The sequence below is a fragment of the Hipposideros armiger genome, unplaced genomic scaffold, assembly GCF_001890085.2.
Source record: "Hipposideros armiger isolate ML-2016 unplaced genomic scaffold, ASM189008v1 scaffold_369, whole genome shotgun sequence".
In the NCBI taxonomy this organism is placed as follows: domain Eukaryota; kingdom Metazoa; phylum Chordata; class Mammalia; order Chiroptera; family Hipposideridae; genus Hipposideros; species Hipposideros armiger.
In genome coordinates this window covers 475,280-496,817 of record NW_017731719.1, presented here as the reverse complement: position 1 = coordinate 496,817, position 21,538 = coordinate 475,280, and the positions used below count along the sequence as shown (strand labels likewise).

Below are 21,538 nucleotides of genomic sequence, written 5' to 3'. Positions count from 1 at the left end.
CCAGTAAATTGACCTCAATTTAGTTCTTAGTTCACAATGATAAGACATTAGGTCAAATGTGATTTGCCTTATCAATCTCTCCCTCCTGATGTAATTAATTCAGTAAGCAGTCATACCCTTGTTTCCCACACGTTATGTTTGTACTTATTATTGGCACATCGGATCTTATCTCTGACTCATAGAAATGAGGGTTTTCCTCATTCAGTCTGAGGTATGGAAACTGTGAGTATTCTACAGAAGTTTGATTCAGTTCCTTGAATCTAGAAGGTGCTCGTTTTAGGTTTCAGGGAAAGAAAGCTTTAGTGTGAGCTACAATTCTGTTTTTCTTGATTTTTAGAGAATACGGAATTCTTGGTTTTAGAGAATTACTGTCAAGAAAACAAAAAGTGTACTAAGACAGTCTGCGTGTTTTATTTAAATTGTTACCTGGTTTCCCTAGTTACATGAGTTTCATTTATCTTTTTTTTTTTTTTTAAATCATTTGATGTCAGGATTTATTTCTGGGCTCCCTATTCTTTTTTTTTTTTAATAAGATTTTTGCTGGGGAATTGGGGAAGGGGAACAGCCAAGTTGTTGTCCTTCAGTCTTTGTTGTGGAGGGCGCAGCTAGCTCAGCTCCCAAGTCCGGTTGTGGCCACTGAACTCAAGGTGCCGTGCTCAGTCTTAGTTGCGGGGGGTGCAGCCCCCTATATCATGCAGGAGTCGAACTGGCAACCTTATTAGGAGCACGTGCTGTCACCAGCTGAGCCATCCTGCCAACTGGTGGCAGCTCAGCTCGGGTGCAGCTCACTGGCCCATGTGGGAATCGAACCAGCGACCCTGTTGCTCAGAGCTCGCGCTCTTAACCAACTGAGCCACTTGGCCGGCCCCTCATTTTTCTTTTTGAAGCTTCATTTCCTCAGCACTTACTTATTAAGCTCCCAATGTGTACCAGGCTTGATGTTAGGGAGTTGTCAGGATATATTGGGTCGTCGGGAAAGTCATGACGTATTTTTCTATGTTTTTCAATGCAAAAATGTTTCATGACTTTCCCGACGACTCAATAGATGATTGTAATGCAGTGAGACTGAGTCTGTTGAGGGAGGGGGTATCGCCAGGTGGGAGGTCAGGAGTGACTTCTGGAGCCATGATTCTGAGTTGATGAAAATCTTGTGGCCCACGCCACACACCACGCCGCTGACCATTTAAGCCAGAATGGGCTGTACTTGATCAAGCTCCCCAATGGATTTCCAGGGCAGCCAAGCTTGACCGCGAGTATTCTAGAAAAGTGTTTCTAGTGCTGCTCAAACTTGGACGTCTATCCTCTGTGATGGAGATGAGGAGGGCTTGTTTGGAAGATAAGAATATGGGTGTCCAGTCATCCTAGTGAAGAGCGTTGTCAGGAGAGAGAATCTTTGCTTCAGGAGCCCGAGGTTTGCTGAAGGAAAAATAACTGAAATTGCTGAAGGAGAGAAAGCACAGCATAGGTTTGGCAATGGGGTGTAACTCATAGGATAAAATGAAAATGCTGATTACTTGGCAGGAATTGTTTTCTGTATTCTTCCTCCAAGTCTTAGGGTTTACTCCTGTGGACTTTGTACTGCTCTGCCCTTTGGGTCCTGACAGCCTTTCTGTCTGCGGGCGGAGCCAGTAGCTGGCAGCCAGAAGTCACTGCTCTCGACCCCCTCTGGAGTGACTGGAAAGGAAACAGGTTGTAGTTTGTCTCACGTTTGTGATTTGTGACTACACGGAAACTTGTCTGCATGGCCACAGTATGGCGTCCAGGGTATCTCGGAAACATATTTTGACTACCTGTGAGAGCGGGCCTTAGGCCAGTGTCTTCTCAGCATCTTGCTCTGCCTGGGGTGGGTGTCAGTCATTTCTCTTATTTGCGTGTGAAGCCTGCATATAAGAAGGGGTGTCTGTGGTTGGTGTGTGTGTGTGAGTGTGATAAAGAGACGAGTTGAGTGATGGATCTATGATGTCACCTGGCCAAATAGGACTTACTAGCAGCATCACCTCTGTTGAGCAGTGGATTTTTAAGACCTCCATCGCCACATTATTGAACATCCATCATCATGTGTCAGTTACAACTGTGATGTCAAATGTAGGTTTTTATAGAATGACCCTTGAGTCAGTAAAGCATTCCTTTTATTCTTTCCATATTCAGTCCTCTGCCTAATTCACCCTTGATTTTGAAGCATCCTTTTTCCTATAACTCTGGAAACCTTAGCCATACAATGACTTGTCCAGGTCAGCCAGTTCTTCCCTAACTTCAGCCCTAACTTTTAAATGAATAGGAAAACTTGGTTTTTCTGCCCTTCAATAAATTAGGGTACTTAAAACTCTGACTTTAAGTCTGATTTTTAAACTGCCACCCAAATTCAGATCTCTAACACTGACACACAGCTTGGAATAGGCAACTCAAACTCAGCACATCTAAAAAACAGAACTTTTGGTTGCTCCCTTCCTTCTCTCTGCTCCAAAGTGCTCTTTTCAGAATCACCCTTCTTTTCCCCAGAAGTGACTCCATTTACTGAGATGAACATTTTTGGAGTTAGTCTTTGACTTTTCTTTTCTCACACATCATCCCACATCACCACTCAGTTGGCTCAGCCGTCTAAATGTTTTTAGAATGTATTAGTTGTCATAGCCTTTTGGTACCACCCTGGTCCTCGCCTCTGGTGTAGGCAATGCCAGTATTCCCTGCTGCTTCTCTACTTCACCTCCCCCCTCCCCCCATCGTTTATGTCCACATAGAACCCTGTGGGGGCATCTAAAAATTTAAATCAAATTCTGTTACTTCTTTGCTCAGAACTCTCCAGTGGTTTCCCATTTTCAGTAACATTGGCATCTCCCCACTTCTGCTTTATTCTTCCACACGCGTGGCCTGAAGTGTAAGTGGTCAACTTCTGCTTACATCCACTGTGCTTATAACAGGCATTTTGTTTCTCTTACCATTGTGAAATGTCAACATAAGAGGAATCATAACTTTGCTTCTAGAGAGCCCTATTTGCTTTCTCTAACAGTTTTGCTTTAAAATGAGATTGTACATATGCCAAGTCACCTTTTTGGGGGTCAGTCCTCATGATGTTGAGAGATCTTTGTTGACCTATAGGTAAGCAGGGAACTTTTCATGGAACCCACACACTGGTACATCAGGCTTTATGGAGCTAAATTGCTGCAGGAAATCTCATCCTGTTTGAAAAATTAGAATTGGCTTGGATGCAGGAACCAGAGAAGATTTTCAGTTTTGTTTAGGTGGCAGAAATAATTCTGATCTTTACAAACCATGATGGAATAGTGTTATAGTGAAATCTTTTCTTTGGACTAGGACTAGGTTAATTTGTAGGAAATATTATCAATTTGAATACAATTGATATCTTGTACTAACAGTCCTGGTCACATAGAATCATGTGTTCTCTGAAATATAAAACCAATATAAAACCACGAGCTGACATAGACATAACTGGTAAATTGATTCTAATTGGCCGTTTATGTATTTCTTAGTATCAAAGTATTGATATGAAAAAGAGAATAGACTTTTGTCCACGTCTATTGAGGACGTCTATTCTTTATTTACTGTTGCATTATAGCTGAAGTCACAATCAACATTTAGTTAATAAACACCAATACTTCTATTTCCTGGTATTTGTTTTGAGACGGGGATGCAAAGATGAGAGCTGTTTCCTCTGCTTGAGATGCTCATGCCAGGTGTTGGGTGATGTGGCGGAATTAAAACCTATCTGGATGGTTAAGTAGGGTTGATTATACAATATATAAAAGTTTTTGTAGGCCATGCTAAGAAGTTTGGCAAGTTCCCCTGTAGTAGCTGTTGGGAACCATGGAAGGCTTTTGAGCAGGGGAAGGAGGACATGGATTGATGGTTTTAGAAAGTAATTCATTGCAGTGTGGCTGTGTTTTTAGAGAAACACATGTGGAGAGGATGGTTGGAGTGGAAATTGGTTGGGGACTCATTTTGGAAGATTTCTTCTGTAAGATAGGAAATGAGAGCCTGTCTCCAAGACTGGAGAGACAGACAGACAGGACTACTTGATTTAGAGAGTGAACTTGAACAATGAGGAAGGAGGTGCCAAACCCTGCTCAGGAATCCAAACCATGGGTGCCAGGAGGGTGGCAGTAGGGTTCATGGAGATAGAGCCCCACAAAGAGGTGAGGAGGGGGGGAGGAGATTGTCCAGAAAATGACTCAGTAGACATGGGCATTTAGATCATAATTAGCGTTTGGGAAGGAAAGACGGTGGGGGGAGGGCAGGAAAACCAGGGGAGAGTCAGGTTGCCCCTGAAAAGTTCGCATTAGATTTGGCAATTATAATGTTTTTCATGGCAGTGAGAACAGTTTTCATGGCAAGGTGTGGGAATCACGTCCATTGCAAGGCTGGTGTACTCCCGCGTCTCTCCAGGTGTGATATTTGGACCAGCATCACCTGGGAGAAACTCTGGGGGTGAGGCCCTCAATGGGTGGTTTGTCAAGCCCTGTAGTTGTTTCTCAGGAATGTACAAGTTGTCAACCACTCCCCTAGGTCGTTTGTTTTGCTCGTGAAGAAACAGAATTTTAGAACTGGAATCCAGGTCTCTTAACTTCGAAGCCACTGTTCTCTTTAAATTTCCCACCTGCTTACAAGTGTTCACTCACATAAAATGTTTTTTCATGCCTACTGTGTGCTGGACTCACCTTTCTTTGTTGGAGGTGCAAAACGTGATTCAGTCACATGGCAGGCACTTTGGAGCCACACAGAGCAGTCAGGATGCTCGGCCATTCTGTCTCAGCACCTCAAGCTCATCATGTAGAAGTGTTTGTGTGATCAGACTTCATAGGCTAGTTGTGAAATGTAGAGGAGAATTTGTAAAAGAAACAAGTAGCATGTGGCCTGCTACCCAATGGCTTGTCTACATTTGTCATTGGTGGAAAGTGCTGTCTGGAGGGGCAAAAGACATTAAAATTGTTTCTGGAGACCCAAACCTGTAATGACAGAGTGCAGACCCATCCCGGGTGGGTCCTTCACCCTGGGGAGGGTCCGAGGAGTTGTGGGTAAGGTGCGTCAGAATAAATGTGGCACAGTGTCAATTTATGTTAAATCCCAGGATGAGGTTTATTTGTGTACGTACTATAATTTGAAAATTTTCATAAAACGGCCTAAAATAAACTTAATGGATTGTAATGTAGCATGACCTGAGAGCCAGTCCCCTGGGAATGTGTACACACTGATGCTTATTTCTTGGTTGTGGGTTACTGCTGAGCCACAAAAGCCAGCAAGACAGTTAGCTATTGAGTGAGCTCAGAAAATGATCCCAGCAGTGTCCTGGGGCCTGCGGGGAGAAACACAAGTGCAAGAATTGCTGAAACCCTTTGCCAGGCTCACAGGCCAATGACCTTGAGTGACCCTGGCAGGAGGCGGGGCAGCAATCAGTCTCAGTGATTTGGGTCGCCCTGTTTGTTAGTCAGTCAGTCAGTTACTGTGTTAGTTAGTGCATTAGTTAGTGCTCGGGGACGGGCTGGTGGAGGGCTGGCTTTTGTTGGGTCATAATTCCGGAGGATGTATTTTGTAGGGTCTTCCTTAGAAAATGATTTGAAGGCATACTAAAGCAGCGTGTGTCTTAAGGGCTTACTTGTAAAGTGAAGAATCTTAGACTTCATCCTCAGAATTTCATGTACGTTTCCTGCAAAACCGAAAGGCTAGATGTAACAGAGGACTGGAATCACTTTCCTGAGAGTTGTATGGGTGGCTGTCTATAATCCAAATAGTTTTTACCTGTGTTAGACTCTGATTTTCTTGTGCAAGGTATTCAAGTATTCAGAACATAAAGGTAGCACATATTTTGAAGAATCTCAGGGACATAATGAAATGTGTTAGCAAGTAACACACAGTCAATTGAAACTTTATCCAGTTAAACACAAATATATTCTGTAGAACAGTGCTGTCCAATAGAACTTTCTGGAATCATAGAAACATTTTTGCTGTGTTGTCTGTTTTGGGAGACATGTGCTACTGCGCACTTGAAATGTGTCTTAAGGAACTTAATTTTTTTTAACTTTAGGTTAATTGTAAATAGCCACATGTGACTAGCGGCTACTCTGTTGGTTGTACATCTTAGAATATGCCATTTGGGGTTTTTTGGGGGGAATTCTAATGAACATAATCAGACTTTAATGATTAAAAGATCCAAATTAGTTAGAATTCCTTCAGCAACCTACTTGTTAATAGTTTATTCCCCAGTGAAGTTGGATGGTTGTATGTTGGCATTGCTGGTACTAGATCGTCCCTCATTCTGAGCAACTGTTTATTTGTAACTCGATTTTATTTTCTACCCCCTCTTCCCTTCACTGAAAGTAGATCATCAATCTAGATTTCTGCTGAATTTTTGGAGATAATCCTGCTGTAGATCTTGGGTCCTTTTTGATTATGTTGAAACAACATACTGTCACATGAAGAGCTGCAGGAAGGGTGAATGCTGTTTTGCACGGCCCTCGCTGCTGTTCCCTGACTGCACCGTTTAACCATGAACCTACGGATGGATGTCGCAGCCCATGCTGCTGCTGCCTTGACAACGGCCATGTCTGACATGCTCAGATGCAAAAGAGCTGACTTGGCAGCTGCCCAGCAGATTTTTATAAAGGCTCAGTTGGTGGCCGGAGATTCAGGCTGTCAGAGTTGTGTTATGCAATAAATCGTTTTCAGCAGAAGTTCTTAATCCAATTTCAGCTGTAGCTTTTTTTTTTTTTATAAATAGGCAGTAATCAAAGATAAGTACACATTATTTAGTGGGAGTTTGGAAGAAGTAAAACTCTCCTCGCATAAGCATTTTCAGACCGTTTACTTTATCCTGGGAAGCATGTCTGTCTGAGGAAATATGCTGCTTGAAGTGCTTTTAATTTAGAGTCAAGACAAAGGAATATCATTCACAAGTTCATAAGTCAGTGGTTTCCTGGCCACTTACTTTACTTATAGATGTGAATATTCCCCTGATTTCTCTTTGATGTTTGAGTATTGACATTGAACCATTTTATGGAATTAAAAACATGAATTAGCATTGGGTTGACTTGAGAGATTTCTAATGGAGAAAATAGTATTTTGTTAAAAGGGAAAAAACAGTAGTTTTAGCCTAAGTTGTACCTCTCTCAATTTTTCTTCAGTATCCTCTCTCTCTATTTATTTGTTTTTGGCTCCATAAATCATTGTTTATGTTGAATCCATGCCAAGAATCAGTATTCCCCAACAAAGTTTTTGATGCTGTCATTGTTCTCTCTTCACACTATTGTGGAAGACTGGTGTTTCAGACAGTAACAAATTGTATTAAATAGGATGATTTAACAACAGGTATATGCAGATTTGTTTTGAAAATAAAAGGCATTCCTGTAGAGGTTTCCAGTCATTTTCCATGGAAGGAGGAAAAGGCATCAGTTCTTTCCCCCCACCACCCTTATGGACCCAGTCTTACAAATTTTGTTATTGGTCAGCTCTGTGCAGCTGTCAGTCAGATCCACAGCCCTCCTCCCCATGACGTGGCATTTCGTGGTAATCCAGCGTTAGGGCAGGGGTGAGCATTGGAATTGGGCGTGGCATTTCATTTTCTTTTTACAAAGGGTGGGAAGTCACAGATTCCTCCACTCCCCGAACTGTGGCAAGGTGGGTAGAAGTAGGATCTATGCCCGTGTTAGCATGGGTAGAGCTCATCCAGGGGCTCCTGTCATCCAAACCCTTGTCTTGGTACTTGTATAAACTTTAATAAAGAAGTTGCATGTTAGGAGAACATCTTTCTACTGTGAACTTGAACATTCGTTTCCCTCACAACCTCTGCCTCCCTCTCTGCTTGTTGATCTTAGAACAGGCTGTGAAGAACATTTGACTTGGTGTGGCCCCTCCTCAGGGAAGCAGAAGTATTTTCTATGGAATGTAATGCCTTCTGTAACTGTGCCAGTCCCTGGGGTTCTCCCCCCCCCTTTTATAATAAGCAGATTGACATTTAAAACATTGGTGTGAGGTTCTGGAGTTCAATTTAAGACACAGGTGTGTATCACTCTTCAATCCTGGTATGTATGTCTTGGACATTGCCTTTATTTTTATTAGGTGATGTGGTTAAAAATGGATCTCTGTGGTGGTGTAGACCATTTTTAATGGATTCCAATCTGCTGGAAGGGACCTAGTATCATTGGTTAACCTAAGTACCAGTTGTCCTCATGTCATTATTAAAAATGCCCTTGTTTGGGATGATAAATTACTTGGTCACTCTACCTGTGATTCATGAGTTTCTTATGTAGTTAGCTCACAAGTGATCGGAAGTTATCTTCCATTGGGCCACATTTCATTTTTAACTAGTTGTAATTGTTAAAAAGTGTTTTTTTTTGTTCAGAAATGTGCTTCCCTATTAACTCATGCTTTTTAATCGTTTTTCCTCTCCTAAATCAAATGGCCTGAATTTGAAACCGTAATAAAAAAACCAAGATAATGGACAAATTGCCTAAGGATACTTTGAGCAATACCCTTAGAATTGATATTCTCTCTATTATACAAGGTAGTTGGAAAGGCCAGTAAGAGAAAACCCCCCTCTCTCCTCCCCTCCCCTCCCCTGCACCCCTCCCCCCTGCTGTTGGTAGTCTCCAGCTTGAGCTGTTGCTCTTGACTAGTTTGGTTTTTCATGTAACATTGATATTCACCTCTTGAAATTAGTCATTTTAATCTTACTTTCATTCAGGAGTCAATGTGAGTTCCATGTTTGATATTTTCTCTTTAGTAACAAATTTCTGAGCTTTGAAATTTGCTTCCCGATCAGGCACCTGCCAACTGACTGACTGCCTGATGGCACCAGCTCCTGTTTATATCTCCAGCTGCAAGGCCTTTGAGTAAGCCACTGAAACTCCTCTTTGAAAAATAACCAAGAGTTTGTGATTACTTCCTTTCCCACCCATTTAAACTAAAGGGGGAAAGCAGTAGTGAGGACCCAGCAGACGTTTGCTATCTTTATAATCATTGTCCCTCTTCAATTCCTTCCCTTATGACTCTAAGGACACACTGTCCTCTGCTAGCACCTGTTTTGCAAGCTTGACTGACCTGGGTGTCCCTGTTTTCTTGCATGTGAGCGCTCCGAAGAGATTTTGAAGGCCCGTCTTGCTGAAGAGCTGGCTGCCATTGGAAAGCAGCAGCCCGTGAAGGCTCTGCCCAGCCTGTGGCCGTCTCAGCGATCTGATCAGTCTTGAGACAGTAAATTAGAATTCTTGGTGTGGTTACAAGTATATCGAATCAGTAATACAGTGTTTTAAAGTGAGGGTCATGGAGAGACATTCTGAATGGTCAGCAAATTTATTTAAGTTAGAATGCCTAATTTCAGGCTTTATTTAAACTAATGTTGATTTGAAGTTGCACTTTCGGTGGAGGTTGGGATAGGTGAGAACTCATGTACCTTGATAACAGCCACAGCTTGAATCACCACTTATGTCCTTAACCCCGTCTCTTCTTGAGCACGTCGCGGGTGGGGGCGGGGGACCTGCATCTCCCTTTCTGTCTTGTAAAAGTAACGGGGTGAAGGAGTGCAACTTGGTTTATATTACCATGCACATGGGGCTTTCTGTGAGTGACCTGTGTTCTGTGTTGTTGTTGTATTTTCTTCCCACCCCTAGCAGTGAGGAGGTCATCACAGGAAAAGAATTTTACAATTGGGAGCTTTGATTGTGGTTGGATCAGGGCTTCCTTTGGGTTTTGTTGCATTGTAATGAAAAGAAAAAAAATTTACACCACCCCCCCCCAAAAAAAACAACAACAAATAAAATCACCATGGAGGATATAGTTAACTGCAAGCTTAATGAGATCCTACAGCGTAATGCAGCTGCTACAATTTATCCTAACTTTGGGATTTATGCATGAAAATAGAAATGATCTTATTGCACATGTTGGTCCTATTCTGGAATATTATTCACTTGTTGGAATGTGTGTTTAATTCTGGGTGTCACGTTTGAAAGGGAAGTCATGCCAAACTGGGTAATCATTGGATGAGAGTTGGAGAAACCATGTTGCATAAAGAATGATTCTAAGAACTAAAACTTTTTTCATTAAAATTTTTTTTGAAGTTTATTCTCCAGTTACTGTTGATGTAACAATATTATGTTTCAGGTTTGCAGCATAGTGATTAGACATTTATACACCTTGTGAAGTGGTCAGCCCAGTAAGTCCTAGCACCCATCTGATACCACAGGTAAAACTTGCATTTCTTAGCGCCTTGCCTTTTTTGTTTTCACCTTTGTTATTTGCCTCTGTTATTTGATAACTTGTTTTGGCTCAGTGAAAAGATATCAAAGTGAAGATTTCTCAGGGTCTAGTAATACAGACTTCTTATTTCTGGCAGGAGAAATGGCAATAGTAGATGTATGTTAGAAGTATTCATATTGGGTGGCCTGCCGAGTGGCTCAGTTGGTTAAGAGCTTGCTCAAGAGGGTGAGCTCTGAGCAACAGCAGTTTGATTCCCGAGCTGAGCTGCCAACAGGCGTCAGGATGGCTCAGCTTCAAAAAAAAAGTATTCATATTGGGACTTCACCTCATCGTTACCTTTGCCTGTATTCTGATGGGAATTAGAAAGGGATACAAAATAGGCATGGGATGGACAACTGCTGTGTACAGCAGAGCTTCTGAAACTTCCATGTGCGTAGGAATCACCTGGGGAAGCTGCTTCTTTTTTTTTTTTTAAGATTTTTATTGGGGAATTGGGGGAAGGGAACAGACAAGTTGCTGTCCTTTTGTTCTTCTGTCTAGTTGTGGAGGATGTTGCTTCAACTGGCCCAAGTTGGCACCATCATTGCGCTCTTCCGGGTGAGGCAGATCAGTCGCCGGCTTCTGGATGGCCACTCACTGCGGCTGCTGGCCGCTCACGCTGGCCGCTGGCTACACACGGTAGCCCATGGCAACCCACTGCCACAGGGGCTGCAGCCTATGCCGTCGCAGGCGACTCATGGCAGCCCAGCTCCAGGTTGAGCTGTTGTTCAGCATCTTAGCTGTGGAGGGCAGTGTCACTGGCCCTCATATGTGGGATCCGACCCGGGGCCCTCTGGCATCCGAAGCCAGCTCTTAACCAACGCGCCACTCGGCTGGCTCCTGGGGAAGCTTCTTAAAATGCAGATTCTGATTAAGTAGGTCTGGGGTGGGGTTCAGGAGTCTTCATTCCTAACAAGACGCCAGGTGGATAAGGTTCTTGGTGCTCTGTGGATTGCACTTGGAGTTGCACGGATATGGTGGGCAGCCATTGAAGGCTGATCTCCAACCTGGACTGTCAGTTTTGGAGGATGGTTAGATGGTGCCATCTGCTTCAAGGAGTGTAGTGTCTTCATGTACCTACTTTCTGTGCACCTTTTTCTTATATGGCATGTAAATTTGAGTAACTAGAGTTATGTTGTTCTTTTTTTCCCTTTTAGTAACCAAGATTATAACCATAAGCATTCAATTTTGCTACTTTTGATAAGAAATTCTTCAGTGATTTCAAAGAAAGGCAAATGTTTTGCAAATGAAAAATGTCACTTTTAAAGGCCTCATTAGTCTTCCATTTGCCAAAGAAAGTGATTTTTAGTCAATAGCAAAGTGAATCTGTGTGTGTGATTTCCCCCCCCTCCCCTCCTGTCAACAGACCCAAATATTTTTTTTATGTCACTAGTTGTAAAGCATTTGTTTGGGGGTTGGGGAAATATAAGTAAGAGATTGGAGAGTGGGAATGAGGAAAAGGGGGTACATTGTCTGGGAGTGGAATTGTGGTATGCCCAATGTTTGATGGACTATTAACCTAGAGGGCTTATGGAAACCCTAAATGGCAATAGCTGTTTTGAAATCTTTAATGAAATTCATAAGAACTGACACATTGACTCCTATATCAATGGCTACAACTCCTCCTGTATCGTTCTTTCTTAAGCTGACCAGTAAACCAGCATAGACGAGGTGCTAGGCTTTGTGGGAGCAATCTGGAGGAGGCCAAGAAAGGAAGAAGGGACCTCTCTCTGTTCAGTGCTGCACTGTCCAATCGTGGGTGATTCCAAACCCTGGGAAAGGGAGAGCCAGGAAGCATGACGTCATCCAGGGAGATCAAAGGGGATAGTTAGGATTTTTGAATAGTGAAGTGCGCGTGGACATTGGTTGATTTGAAATGAGTGATTTGAGAATGGGTAATTGAATATAGGAGGCGGTGGGGAGAATAATGAGAGAATGCTGGCAGATACAGAGTAAAAGGAGCCTGTACGGATGTGGTGAGGTAGGGAGAGGAACAGTGTGAGGTATTTTGTGAAGGAATTGGTCCATGTTTAGCGGAAGGTAAGAGGCTGTGACTGGGTCGTTAGACTTGGGCACTGTTGTTTTGCAGGGAATTCGATGGTCGAGGAAGCGGGGGTACAGCCACTGTGTAGGGGGGATGTCGCCAGTACGCCGACAAGCTTACGGCTGTGAGTGAGGGGCAGCCCGGCCCCTGGGGGTTTGTTGCTGTGTGGAGTGTTCTATGAGAGGAGCAGTGATTTGTCAAGAAAATTGTTGTGATTTCAGGCACGTCACTTAAAACGTCCCAGATGCCTGTGAGGTTAGGCACTGGCGGGCCATGCATGGGTAAAACGTAGGTGGGCAGAGTGACCTCGAGCTTGAGTTCTTTGTCATTTTCAGGAATATTTACTGAGCTCTTATGCTATCAGCATGTTTTGGGTGCTGGGGCTAGCAGTGGTGAACAGGACACACGATTTCCTGACCCCAAGCAGACATTATTTGAATGGCTGATTGAATAAGACAGCTATTGAAGAAGGGAAAATAAAAGGGAAGCCTTGTATTTAGAGGCCATGTCAACTCTTGGAGAGAGAGGCATGTGTGTTTCGAGTTGCCTGACCTCTAAGGATGGTTCTTTGTGGGCTGTTTCCTAGAGCAGCCAGTGCTTGGCTGTTCTGAGCAGAGCGTTATACTTGAAGATCCCCTCTCCCTGCCCTCCCGTGACACCCAGTGTGGACTGCACTGTGTTGCCCCACTGCTGGGGGCAGGCACACCTCTGATTCTGCATCAGACATTCTGCTCGGGAGAGGTCCCCCACCCCCAGCTGCAAGCTTAAGTGTAGCGTGAGTCATCGTGACTCCGCAGCTGTGCAGGACAGTTTAATTTTTAATTTCTGAATTACTAGCTACCTAACAAGCTTTTAGAAACGGAACAGAGTCAGCCTGCTATGTCCTAGGCTTGTGTCTTGCATCAACATTGAGGTAGGTGACAAGTCTTGACCAGCACTCCAGATTATACAGGGAACACTTGTGCTTAAAAAAAAAGTTTGATTTTTAATGTCTAGAATTTGAAAGCTCATAATCTGTGTCATGGATTTGCTTCTCCTGTATTTAAAGTACTTCATAGGTATAACGAAGCCACCATTGTGTCAGGAAGTAAACCTTAAATGCATCCTCCTTTGCAGGAATTTTCATCTCATACGGTTTATGTTTTAATTAGACATTAGCTGTAGGGGTGTCATTCTCTTGTGTGGAGGCCTGAGGTCAGAATGAAGGTACCAACATAATGCAGAAAATCATGACAGGAATTTTACATTGAAAGCTATTTTGGGGCTTTATAATTTATATACTGTGTATATGTAGGAAATAATAGTTTATAGCCACATCACTGTTGTGGAGATGGAAATGATGGGAATACAAACCAGGTAGTGATGAAGAGAATTCTGCTGGACAGCCTTTATTGCATAGACCTTGGAAACTGAAAAAGTGGATTTCAGCCCAATAAGCATTAACTCCTCCCGCAGTTAAGACTATCATCCCATTTCAATGAAGAGGCTAGGGGAGCTTTCATGCAAACTCAAGGCAGTTGCTGTAAGAGTGAATTCCACTATCATGTGCTTTGTGTGTGTTTGTGCTTTGTGTGTTAAACCATCTGCCTTTTACTCAGTTGGTTATTTGGGTCTGTCTGGTGAGAGTGTTTCATTTTCCTGGTTTTTAACCAAGTGATTGGAAGGTCTCTAATGACTTATGCCAAGGAGCTGTTAAGAAATTGCGTGTGTTCATTCTGTCAGATCGAGGAGAAGCTGGCTGTTCTTTTAGCCTTTATGCTTGAACTTTGCTCACCACCCAGGTCTGTAGATGTCTTGGCTCTCAGGAGAGTGACCAGGAAGGCAGGATATGCCGTTTTCCTGTAGAGGTAACGGAAGTCTCAGCTTGGCAGGTACACAGGAGTGAAGGGCATGGAGGGGAGGGTGGAAATCCTAGCTCCCTCTTTTCCCAGGGCTTCTTTTCCCTTTTTTATAGGAGATGGAGAATTACTCTCAATCTAGGAAATCCTGGAAGCTTAGCAAGAGTGCAGCTTCAGTTATTTAGGGCTTAGAGTTTCTGTGTGGTTGGATTTCTAAGATGTAGTTTGTGTTTATACAGAGTTAAGGAATTTAAGCGCTGGAAAAGACCTCAGATAACCTAGTCTTCCTGTCGAGTCCCATGGAGATTTTATGTCACCGTTAGTGGCAGGGAGTAAAACCGATCTGTTGGCCATCCACAACAGCTAGCAGCAGTCTGCCTCTGAGGTGTTCAGGTTCCTGTCTGAACAAAAGGAACACGAATATCCAAAATCCTGTTTTTACCAAGAGTATTAATGTTTTCCTCATTCTCTTGAGGCCCAAAGTGTCTGAGAAGCTCAAATCTTTCCATCTCTAAGTTGAACTCTGTTATGAAATGCTTGTCTTAAAGAAGATGCACGGATGCGAGGACGTCTTAGATTAGCAAACAGTGCACTGACTCCCACAGAAATGCCTGCGAACGTCCTTAGCCGGATGGATCTACCCTGTAAACCTTCAAAACCTTGTGTTCCCTAAAACAGTTAATCCAGTTCAGTCACTGGTCCAGATGTAGCTGTTGTTCTGTCTCAGCTCTCTGCTGGCATGTGTCTCCCACCCGGGCCCCTCTCAATGCTTCTTCTGTTCTAATCTCTTTCTGTCTTTACCACCGGGATCATCTCTGGGCTGGCTGCTAGTCTTTGGTTCCGCTACCCCTACCTTCCCAAAATGGCCTTCATTCTGTTCATTCCTCTTTCAAGAACTTGCATTGGATTTGATAGAACGGACATAAGGGAGCCACACTTTTAAATTAGACTTTCAAGACCTGTTATCAACCTGTGTGTATCTCTTTATATTTTTTTAACACCCGTCTCCCACCCCCCCCAGATCCATTGCCCTTTTCCACAGTGGTCTCTTTCTGTCTTCTCTTTCATTTATGACTCGTTTCCTTAAGAGGCTATTGCAGATCCAATTTCATTTCTGGCTGAATCGTACGTTACCTCGAAGGTGGCACCGACAACTTTCCCCAAAAGTACAGCACACGTTTGTAAAGCACATCCATTCTGACATTACTCACTTTATAAAACTCCAGCAAAATGTCCATTACTCCTCTGGTTGTGAGTGTGATAACTTCGTTTTGTGAACTTTTACAGGAGCAGAAAACTTTGGTGAAGGTTTTTGGGAGTGGGTATATAAAGGAAGTGAGGTGGTTTTGCCTGAAGTCTGTCCAGATGTTGGAAGGGCTAATGCTGGCCCTTTACCATATGATGTGATATCACTCTCCAGAACTTTTGGTCACACAGTACTTGTTTGGAATTCTTTATTCTGACTCTTAATATCCCTTTGCTTTCTTTTAAGTAACCCCCGCTTTCTTCTGTTTCTCCAGGATGACAGTGATGGGATTCCATGGTCAGAAGAAAGGGTGGTACGTAAAGTCCTTTATTTGTCTCTGAAGGAGTTCAAGAATGCCCAGAAGAGGCAGCATGGTGAAGGCATTCCTGGGAGCTTGAAAACAGTAAATGGTGAGTTGAATATTTTGTTGGCGTTTCTGGGCATGGCCTCGTTTCTCAATTGGATGTGTTTTTTGCAATCTGTGCTTCTTAAGCTAGGTCTCTCCTGGTAGTTACTCTGGACATCCTATTGGGTTTATAGATTCATTTTTATGTTTCTTTATATGCTGCACAATATAATTGGCAAGGTGCCTTAGTCTGTTTCCTGTAGACGGGACCAGGGCTGAGTCTGATTTCTTACTAAGTCCTGGGTTGAAAGTGGAGCCTGTGTAACAGGTTTTCCAGTGGGTGTCCGTCTTTATACTCCATATGACAGCAGAAGTCTTTGATGATCCTGCTGCAGTGTGGAGCCTTTGGTTCTTATCCCCTGTTTGTATAGGAAGTAGCCCAAATCTACTGCGTGCCTTGCTGTCCGGCTCAGCATCCTCCGAAGCACTTGCTTCCTTCCTTGTTGATTAGGTTGGGCAGGTTGCTACCTGGCAGCAGGTATACAGTGGCACAGAATTCCTGTGCATCTAGAGGTTTACCTCTACCTCTTCCTGTATGGTCACCAAAAGCATCCCTGGAAACTTGTTCCTGTCTGAGTTTATTCTGATGTCTCTTTTGAATGGGGTTGATATGATTTAGATGAAGTCATCCAGTGAAAACCATTTCAGAACAAACATTGGGTTATTGTCTGTGTCTGTATTTAATTTCAAGGGATGTGGCTGTGGTGGCATTCCACAGTCTCCCTCGTACTTCTTAAATCTCTTAGGATTACAGGTGAATGAATCGACCGTGTTCTGGTTTGTACTTGTTTGGGCAGGGAGACAAGGAAGAGGAAATTCTGTTCTTCCTTTAGAATCTTTGCTCTGGTCGTGGGGTAGCAGTCCTCAGACGTGGAGTGCTTGACAGCTTGCCCCAGGGTGCAGAGCGACAGGTTAACTGAGGGCTCCCAGTTTCTTTCCAGCTGCTTAGTTGTAAGGTGAGTTGTCTGGGAGCGTCTGGTTGGAGCTAGTGCTTACAGACAGGACCTGTTGCTGCTCTGTTTCCACAGGTCGATGGCTGGGTTTTCTGAGATGACCTCCCTGCCATCCACCGAAGTTTTGTCAATCTCTTCTAGTATCGTGGGGTTTGAAACAACAGCTCCTTGAATTCCGAGCCAACATGTAATGGGAAAGGCCCTTTTAAAATTTCTTTCACATTTGCAGAGGCCAAATAAGTAGAGGAACCTGTTGCAACAGTGTACAGTTTGGACCCATATGCCCATAGGGCTCTGACAGGTAGGCACACGATCCACCCCTTGGCTGCCTGTAATACAGTAAACCCTGTGCTCTGTGTCTATTTAGAGAACATTTGATGTGACAGTTCTTTTTACTGCTTCACACTAAATACATACGGTCCCCAGACTTAAGATGGTCTGAGCTAGGATTTTTCGACTTAACGATGGTACAAAAGCGATATGCATAATACATTACATGAGACACTTAACACTTTATTATCAGATAAACTCTGTTAAAGATTTTGCCAGACTGTAGACTAAAAGTGTTGTGAACGCATTGAAGGTAGGCCAGGCTAAGTAAGATGGTAGGTTAGGTGTATTAAATGCATTTTCGACTTAAACCCATCGTAAACTGAAAAGATCCTATCTGGACATAACCCCATAGTAAGTCGAGGAGCAGTGTTTCGCTTGATTAAGTTTTTTTGGGGAATGTAATGAGGAGAACATCATTGTGTCCTGGAATTAGAGTAGAGCAGTAGCTGCTACGAGTTTAGATCTTATTGCGATAAGGAATGCTCTCATTCTGCTATTCGTGAGTGGTCCTGCCTTACTGCTTTAAGAATGTCTTAACAATTAAAAAAACCCTAAGTGGGAAAAATCTGCTTGTAGGACAAAAAGGTAGCCAGGTGCCCAGGATTGAATAAAAGGTGGGATCTGGGTAAAAGAACAAAACTTAAAGTTAAGTCATTCAAGAAGCAACCAGCACTGCCAGCTAGTTTGACTAATTGTAGCCCCCTTCTTTTCACTGGCAGAGTTGAGGGCTTGACATGTGGAAGAAAGAATTCTAAGAGAAGTTGTGGAATCATTGACGGCTTTAAATAATTCTTTTACCAGCCTCATAAAGAAAAGGTAGTTTTTGTCATGTTAGTTTACCTTTCGCCCTGATAAAGACTGACTTGTCTTTTTTTTTTTTTTTTTAAATGACAGGCCCCAAAGCTTTTCCCTTAGTTGTAAAATTGCTGTGAATATACCTTTTTTTGGGTTTCTGTTGGTGTTGGTGCAAGCAGCACTCCAAGGTCACTGTTTTGTTAGTCTGTATATTGGATTGCAATAGCAGTTTTAAGTAAACTCGTCTCCTTATTTCAGAGCTTAGGTGTGTTTTATGAAGAAGTTTCTTAAGGGCCGCTAACATGTTCAAGTGTCCTTCCTGTTTGGGGGCTACTGGAAAGTACAGGAAACCAGAATCGTTACCATAGGAATAGCTCCATCTCTGTAGGACTCAGAGTCTCGGGAGTGCTCTTTGAGGGGACGTGTGACCCAGAGAGCTGAAATAGCAGGGAGCATCCGAGAATTTTTTGGCTGAACGAGGTTGGGAGTAGGGATGATTGCAAGCAGTGTTCTCTGAATGTGTGTATATGTATGCTTCTGCGAGTATCACTTGAGTTAGAATGGGTGCTTTATAACAGATCATCATTCAGGTCCTGTACAATAGAACGACTAACCTTGTCTTAAACTGTCCATCACAGCATACAGTAGCGGGTTCTTCATTGTATGGTAAGTGAAGATAAGTTAGTCAAGGAAGAGCAGTTTTAACAGCTGGGCAGGTTGTTTTTATTTTTTGTTATTCTTAGTCCTCCACCCCCTTGAGGTTCCTTTTCAAAAGATGAAATAATTCCATTGGTCCAATTTTAATAGTGACAGGAATTTGTCTGGTGATAGAGTTTTGAAACTGCCCAGTACAGAGCCCTCACTGGGAGGTGGGGTATAAAACGGGATGGGACATGGGTGAGAGAGCATGTGCCTGTTCCCCACATAGGGTGGGGGGGACTTCTGCCCCTGGGGCCCCCCTTTTCATGTTTTGTTACTTGGGGACCTTGGGTAGTGACATACCTTTGAAACCCCTAGTGTTTTCATCTGTAAGCTGAATAATCGTCCTTGTGTGCTTTGTGAGTGCTACATGTGGCAGTGACTTTCCTAATCTCATGCAGCTATTCATTTATGCAGTAGTAGAACTGGAAGTACAGTTCAACTTGTGTAACTTTGAATCTATTACTTGTTTTAGAACACATATGGGATGCAAATTACACCATATCTTTGCAATAGTAGTATTGAAAACAATGTGTTTTATTTTTTGTCCAATCAATTTTTAAACAAAGATGTTTCTGGGTTATAGGTCCTGCCAGAGTATTTTAAAATTCAATTTTATTAATATAATACTATTTTGCATTAACAGTAGAATGGGCTTGACATAATTTTGTATATGATTTGAATTGACGTCACTCCCGCTAAACCATTGGCATGCTAGGATGCCGAACAAGGAGCGAGCCCCTGGCCCTTCCCTCTTGTGTAAGGCGGCGTTCAGGGGTCTGCTGCCTGTTAATAGTGTACAAACAGTGGCAGCTTGTACCTAGCGGCTGAGCTCAGCTGCCCCATTTCTGCAGGTCTGGTGTAGTAGTAATAACACACGCAGACATCAGATAGCAGAGAGAACTCCTATTTTATGTCATAAAATCCATGTTTGCCAGCAGTCTTGCTTTTGTGGTTCTAAACTGACAAGGAGTGACTTTTTTTGCCCTTCTAGAGGTAGTGAATGTGAGTCTTGAACGTCCTTATGGATTGTCTGTGTAGGAACTGAAGCCAGCGTCACCGCATGTTGATTCTAGCTGGGCTGAGGAGGCAGGGCTAAGAGTTTTGCTGATTGGGAGCCTTCTGTATACCTCCTACTATAGATAATGCCACTTTTTCTGGCTGTAATCCATTGGCAAAAGCTTAGGAAAGGGCTGGCCAAGGCTGAGGCCGCAGCCACTCTTTAAGGGTCCTTGGCCTACTGGGGCTGAAATTAAGGACATTTAAATAATATCATGCCACACAAATAATGAGCATACTCATAATTACACAGTAAGAGAGGGAAACTGTTAGCTGTATTTGAATTTCATTTGCTTCCTATAAATGTCATCTGAGATCCAGCAAAGCCCTCTGTCCAGCTAAAGAGCCTTGACTAGATGTAAGGGAAGCTGAACCCTTTCTTAGGATTTTCCTGTGGGCCCTGGTTGTGACAACCAACCTGTATTGAGCGCTTACTATTTGGCAGTTATTGTTTGAGGACTTGACTCATATGTGACTCATTTACTCTTCAGAGCAAACCATTTTGCAGGCGAGGAAATAACACGGGAAGAGTGGGTTAGCAAGTTGCCTACACAGCTGTAACTGGGCAGAGCCAGGATTTAAATAAACCTTGGCTTTTTGCACTAGAGTTCCCCTGCTTTTAACTACCACCTAGATAAACAGAAGTACTTAGGAATCCTCCATAAAGATGGGATCCCAAAATATAAGAATTTGTAGGAGGGCTTTTTTTTTTCTTCCTAACAGCAATTTCTTTTAAAGGAGATAAGTGAAATCTTTCATTGTGAGCATGTTTCCGGGCTTTATTCGACCTTGTAATTGAATAGAGAGAGGGAATCAAAAAATTGCACAGCTTCTGATGTCACTCTTCTTCCTTCAGTCACACGCTCACAGATGCCTTCATCTCTTTCTGTTTCTTCACTTGGAGACGAGATCTGTACTTTTAATACTGTTGTCGAACCAGCCATTTCATTGCAGTGGTGAGAGAGGGGCAACGGTTGTTAATTGGAAGCCAAGGACCAGAGTTGGAAGTGTAGATATAGGATACCCCCCTCACCCCCCACCTCCATTTTTTCCCTAAGGCATAGAATTTTGAACTCCTTTAAAAATCTTTCTCAAAGATTCCTGATATTTATGGAATGAAACATGGGTCCAAAGTCCTGCAAATTCATTGTTCACAGCATAAAATAAAAATGACTTGTGAGTCAAAATTGTAAAAGTCAGAACACTTTGATGAATGGAAGTTTATTTATGGAGCCATGTTTGAAATGAATGTCTTGGTTGTATGTTTGCCTTTCCTCAGCCTGAAGCTTTCAGGTTCTGAAGATGGTCTGTTCTTTGACAGGAAAGACATTTTTTTTCTCCGGAAGAAACTGGCTTTTACCCTTCTGCTTTGTCCAAATCGAACTGCCGATGTATAAGTGCTGGTGTCCTCTGTAAGCTGTAAGCAGCCACCAGGTCAGGCTTCTCACAGCAGCTGCTGCAGATTAGATACTAAATTAAGTTTTCTCTAACACTGCAATCTCTGAGACTTTTCTTTTTTTTCTAAAGATTTTATTGGGGAATTGGGGGAGGGAAACAGCTCTGGGGAATTGAGGGAAGGGGAACAGACAAGTTGCTGGTTATTATTATTTTTTAATTTTTTTAAAGATTTTTTTTTTATTGGGGAGTTGGGGGAGGGGAACAGAGCTGGGGAATCGGGGAGGGGGGTGGAACAGACAAGTTGCTGTCGTTTTATTCTTCAGTCTAGTTGTGGAGGATGTTGCTTCACTGGCCCAAGTTGGCACCATCATTGCGCTCTTCCCGGGCGAGGCAGATCAGTCGCCGACTTCTGGACGGCCGCTCACTGTGGTTGCTGGCCACTCACGCTGGCTGCTGGCTACATACGGTAGCCCATGGCAACCCACTGCCACAGGGGCTGCAGCCTACGCCGTCGCTGGTGACTCACAG

General features: G+C 43.1%; 1 protein-coding gene across 2 annotated transcripts in view; it reads left to right on the top strand.

The window, feature by feature from the left end:
- The window catches only part of JARID2 (jumonji and AT-rich interaction domain containing 2), a 270,564-nt gene that overhangs the window by 109,309 nt on the left and 139,717 nt on the right, over positions 1-21,538 (top strand). For both annotated transcript variants that reach the window (XM_019662178.1, XM_019662180.1), the window contains one exon: positions 15,642-15,777. In XM_019662178.1, the coding sequence (XP_019517723.1) occupies positions 15,642-15,777 (136 nt within the window). The remainder of the gene's footprint in view (positions 1-15,641; positions 15,778-21,538) is intronic.